This window comes from Chaetura pelagica, unplaced genomic scaffold (assembly GCF_000747805.2).
Source record: "Chaetura pelagica isolate M959 unplaced genomic scaffold, ChaPel_1.0 scaffold221, whole genome shotgun sequence".
Taxonomy (NCBI): Eukaryota; Metazoa; Chordata; class Aves; order Apodiformes; family Apodidae; genus Chaetura; species Chaetura pelagica.
The window spans coordinates 11,115,210-11,120,977 of record NW_009952533.1 but is presented as its reverse complement, the minus strand read 5'-3'; the positions used below and the strand labels follow the sequence as shown (position 1 = coordinate 11,120,977).

The 5,768-nt window shown below is 38.0% G+C and overlaps 1 protein-coding gene across 1 annotated transcript in view; it reads left to right on the top strand.

Moving 5' to 3' along the window:
* WDFY3 (WD repeat and FYVE domain containing 3) overlaps nucleotides 1–5,768 on the top strand; it is a 100,320-nt gene that overhangs the window by 9,035 nt on the left and 85,517 nt on the right. Inside the window, exon 3 of the mRNA XM_010008948.1 lies at nucleotides 5,272–5,381. Coding sequence (XP_010007250.1) covers nucleotides 5,272–5,381 — 110 coding nt within the window. The remainder of the gene's footprint in view (nucleotides 1–5,271; nucleotides 5,382–5,768) is intronic.

Here is a 5,768-nt window from a genome sequence, read left to right as displayed (position 1 = left end):
GATTTGGTACCTTGTAGTGGTTATTCCATGTTCACTAAAATTGTTTTTTAACTTGGTCCTATGTTGTCTGCAACTCAAGCACACCAAATGGCATACTGACAGCTCCCACTATTTAATGCATTAGGATATATAAACACTTGGTATCACAAGGAGGTTCAGAATGATTCTGTTAGTGATGGGCAGTCCTGGAACCTGGAAGCTCCTTCCCCAGTCAGAATGTGAATAAGTGGTTGGGGACAATCTGTGAAACCTGTGTAGAAGGGTAGAAAACTGATAAATGAGAAAGCAAAACAGTTTAATTGTTTAAATTGTTCATTTAATGAACAGTGTTAATTCTTTGATGAATGTTTTCATTTTTAATGTTCATTCAATGTCTATTTCAAATATTTGTTTTTGGTTTCTTTTGATGTTTGTTGTGTTTTTTTGTTTTTAAAAAAATTATTTCATGTATGCTTAGTCTGTGTACATCACTCTCTTTGCACTTTTAAAATTCAATTCAGTTGTGTTGTTTTGTTTATTTCAGTCAATATTTCAATCCATATTTGAATACTGCCTGTATTTGTCTCAGTATTTACTGTTTAATGCTATATTTATTTTTACCATGCCACTAGACTGTTCAGCTAATCCCTCCTACCTCCAAAACCAAAATTTTCAGTTACGATTTGTACCCTGTGAATCTTGTGGTGGTTTGTTTTGGAGGGTTTTTTTTCTTTTTTTTCCTCTTAATTTCATTATTTACTCAAAATGTTTCACCAGTGAAAATGCTTATAACCTCCAGGCATTCCTTTAACAACAGATCTGCTGAAAGACTCATTATCTCATCTTCATACCACTTTGGGAGACCAAATTGATAGACATTCATCATCATGTCTAACCATGGCAGAAAACCACATCTGTGGTTTGTATTTGGCCTCTGACAATGTCTGCCTTTATTCTTTTAAAAATGCCATTGATCTGCAACTGTGCTTTTTTTTTTTTTTCATTTTTATTGCAGTTTACCTCTGTCACATCAGCAGAACTAATTTATATTTGTCTTAAATACACACGAGTGAATGTTATTTGTTAAGTGCATCTCTTGTTTTGGCTAAGTTACCAATTTTAATTAAAGGAAACTTCCTATCTTGTAGAAGTTAGTAGCCTTTTGGGCTCCTCCCATAATGAAGTCTGAAGTTTTCCTGATAGCGTAACTTGCAGTGTCTGCTTTTCTTGGAAGCAGTACTTTTGGAAGAGTTGAGGATCTTTCTTGGTAAAATAAGTGGACTTAGGGGCTGCTTTCAGACTTTTTTTATATGTTAAATAACTGTTCTTCTGTCGGGAATATGTTGGAAGTTACCTCACATGCTGTACTGCATGCCTTGGTTTTTTCATTCCATTTTCATGTGTGTTTTTCCTGTCCAGTGGCTGACTTTGCATTACAAGGTGATTCTGTTCTGAATTTAATGAAATTGCTCTGAAAAGGGAGTAGTGTCCTATCAGCTACTTATCAGGAGTCAGTTCTGCCCAACAACTGCTGAATCTTGTTTTTTTGTTAACATTCAATTTATTTTTGATGCCCGTTACCAGATCTTACGCGAGGCAAGCATAGTGCAATGTAGTGCCTTTCCAAGAGATGCTAGAAAGCCCATTCTTTATCATCTGGGTTAGTGAGGTTAAATGCTGGCACAGTTGACTTGTTTATCTTTGGATGAGCAGCCCTCTGCTTCTGCACACTGCAAAGGCAGCAGCCACTTCATAGCTGTGGCTTGTGACGACAGCACTGCACTGTTTCTGGTGATTGAAGGAACATTTTTTGCCATCCCATTTTTGTTTGGGTAGATACTTCTATCTAGGCAGTTGAAATGATTAATATTCTTTAACTATAGGTATCTGATTGTGTTTCCAGGCATTCCTTGCATGAAGTAGTAGAAACTCCTTGAAGGCATGATTAGAGAAGAAGTCCTTGAATTCAGCTCACTCCTCACTACCTCCCTGACACACCCACCAATACCTCCCACTGCCTCCCTGGCTGCCTTGCCATATATATGCACAGATATTTTTTCACTAATATTCCACTCAAAGATAAGAATGAGCTATAAAAAAGTCTGATGGCAGTATTTTATGCTGTTCATGGTACTAGAACATCTAACTAAAAGCTTCTTGCACTGAATTTGTCCTTGTTGCTGTAGGTGATAATGCTGCATGTCATGCAGTGCTGCTTTTTGCTAGCAATCTGAATGGGTCTAATCCCATTGCTTTCCAGCTGCTGCTTTTATGAAGTACAGGACAAAAAGCCTCTTAGGTGCATCTCTTAGGTGTGAAACAAATTTTATTCTAATTGACCTCTATCAAGTATATACTGAATCCATGCTGAAAAATCTGACTACTGTGTATTAACCATGTGACCCCTTAATTTTTATCATACTTACATGTACATGCTTGCACAGTTGTCTATATACATATGCTTACATTTCTTTAGAGGTTTTTCTCTCTTCTCTTTTTCTATTTTTACTAGTTAGCATAACTGAATCCTAGTTTTAGTAGTTTGTTCTGCAAGAATTGAAGGGCTAAGGACATTGGATGGGGCATGTAGAGGATGTTAAATTAAAAAGATTACTTGAGCACTTCAGAACTAGGGAAAAGGTACAAGACAAATTAAGAGTAATGCTGATGATAGAAATTAATCTTAAATGATAGTGCTATCAAATTTGCTCAGAGCAGATGACAAGAGAACTTCCTGCACTTAAGGTGCTGTCTGTGTTTTAGGTAGCACTTAATGAAGACTGACAGTTTTGAAACTACTATTTATAGTGTTCAACTGCTATGCCATTCAGGATGCCAGCAGCATGTAAACTTTTTCAGAAGCATATACTTAACCCCTGAGTCTCACTTTCAGAAATTACTAGAAGAGTCCCTGTTCCACAGATGGCTTTGGGAGGTTATGCCCAAAGGAGGCAGTGCTTACCCTGTTTGATACCAGTTGTACCTGCTTACAGAGAGAGACTGGTTTCCTAGTTCTGTCTGTGGTCAGATAGAAGGAGAACAGGCCTACTAAATCTCGCCTAACTCTGGGCTGGTGGGGCATGGCCATTGTAGTAGCAGAATGTCCTTTAGACATGCTTGACACTTAAAATGTAGTGGCTTTTGGCAGGAATTCTGGCATTTTGCATATGTCTCTAGCATTAGGAACTGTGTTTGTGGCATAGCTGTTGTGCTTTGTAAGTTGGCCTGCACATATGCCAACCACAAGGCCAATGTTTTGCACCAATGGTTGTGGAAAACAAAGTGTATACCAGGTACTTCAGGTCAGCATCCTGGGAAGTTGCTGCGTGTCTGCATTTGCGTTAGGTTTAAAAATTGTCTTACCTTTCACCTTGGTATTTCAAGCTGTTTTATCTCAGATTCATGCAGAGATTTGTTAGGTGCCTCTCCTTACTTCAGCACCAGAATTGAAAAACACAGTGGTTTGTACAAAAACCTGTTATGGAAATAAGGCTGCAAACCAAAAACATAGGAAAATAGCTGCTGCTGTTTTTCTCTTAAATCTATCTCTCTTTTTCTTTTCTTTTAGGTTTATGACTATAAACGGGTTTCTGGGCCTTAGGGAAAAATATATCCTCTTTGCACTGGGAGGGAATGAAACTGCCAATAAGATGGGTGACGTGAAATCCCCATGAGTGAGACAACAAATAGACTTTTTTTCTGTGTGAGAAGGAATCAGTAGAGCAAGGGAGGCCTCTTGTCCAGTCTTCTGCTCACAGCCAAACCAACTGTGAGATGGGACCAGGTTATGCAGGGCTCGATCCTGTTGTGTCTTGAAAACCTCCAGCACTGGAGATAGCACAGTCTCCCTGCATTTTAGTGCATCTCTGTCTTCAGGGTGACTGAACCTGTTGATCATTGTCTTCCCTATACTGAACTGGGACTGAAATTGGATGCATAGTTCAACACATCCTCTCTTGAGTGTCACGTGGCAGGGAGTAATCCCATCTCTTCATCAACCAGCTGTATGCATGTTGATAAAAGTGTTTCTTTACGCTGTGATTTTTGTTATGTTGATTCACCAATACTTACAGTGGTTGATGGCATGACTCTGTGTGGTGGTGGTCTCTCTTAGAAAAAGTTAGTGTTCGGAACGTAGAGCAAACTGTACACATATTCTAGGATCATCTATTTTATAGGATTAGAAGCCCAGCTCAAATTACAATGTAGGGCTCCAGAAAATTATCTTTTCAGTGTAGTCAATGCTATGAGTTTGACAAGTATTTTACTATCTAAAACGTGTTTACCTTTGAATGAACTCCTTCACAGATGTGTGCTAAGGAATCTTGACAACAGATGAAGCAAAAAGTCCAAGATTAAAAGTGGGTTTTTCTTCAATTGCAGATTTATTCCTCCATTAGTAGTTCCATTGTAATTAATTTTTAAGCAATATTATGCATCTGCTTTTTTTTTTTTTGTTCTAGTTGACACTAAAAGCACTGTAGATGATTCATGTGCAGTTATTAATGAAAAATGGTTTTAGACTTCTCTTAAGGGTGATGGACAGTCATCATGGCTGTCTTAACATAAGTGCTTATTCAGACAACAGTGAAATGGATTGCATTTTCTGTTTATTTATTTATTGACACTGATAACTTGTGTACTAGGCCGAATATTTATCTTTGGCTCTGGCTGATATGGAATACCATCTGATTGCAGAGGTGGTTCCCAGATTATGAGAGTTAGCCATAAGTTGTCAGCGTTTTCATTTTCCATAAAATGTAGGATGAGGATGTGGTAATTGCTGATCTTAGTCTTAATTTTTGTTCATGTTTTTTATTACTTTGGTCATTCTGCACCTTTCCTTCCCTCCATTCTTTTCCCACTATCATCTATATTGCTGTTTCAGTGCAGTGCTTTGGTTTGGTGTTTTTTTCAGAAATTTTATATCAGCTTTTCCTACTCAGACCACTAAGTTATGGTGACTTCATGACTTTGGAAAATAATATGTTGTATTTGATAAAGCAAAAATACTCAAAAGTTGCTGCATGTTACTAAAATCTGTCTGCTGGTTTAAAGAATGATGCATGACCTAAAAATGAACTTTTTTGTAGCCTTGCTAGTGTCAAAGTAAAGTCTGTGTGAGACTGGAATGTGTGTCTGGAGAGTGTAAGCCTAAGCCTAGTCCTTTTTTCAAGTAGTGCTACAGAGATGCCTTCATGCTCAGCACTTGGGACAGTTGAGAGGATGTGTTCACTTCTGCAGACTACTGGATGGGATTCTTAATGTATTTTTTTAACTGCTCCCCTTCAGAGGCTGCAAGTCGTGCCATAGTCCAGTTTCTGGAGGTCAATCAAAGTGAAGAAGCAAGTAGAGGTTGGATGCTGCTCACCACAATCAATTTACTAGCTTCATCTGGACAGGTTAGTCTTAAACAGCAAGACCAAAAATAAATTGTGGATTGAGAGAGACAAAAACAATAAAATAATGAACTGCGTGAAAATGCACTAAAAGTTGTTTTAACTACGTTATGCTTTTCTGTGTTAAGGTCCTTTTCTTGTTGCACTGCTGCAGAAAGTCTTTTTTAGCTCCTTGTGGTTTCAGTAGCCTAAAAAAAAAATAAATTGTCATTTTGGAACTTGTATTTATTATGTTATTTTTAATTATGGACACAACTTCTGCTGTTCACCGAAGTCTTTATTTTGTATGCGGCTGCTTAGTTCCCCACAAGGTGCATGTCGCATGCAGCACTTATATCACTCAGTCTTTGAACTTGGGCTCCCCACTCAAGGAGGGCAGCAGGCATTGCA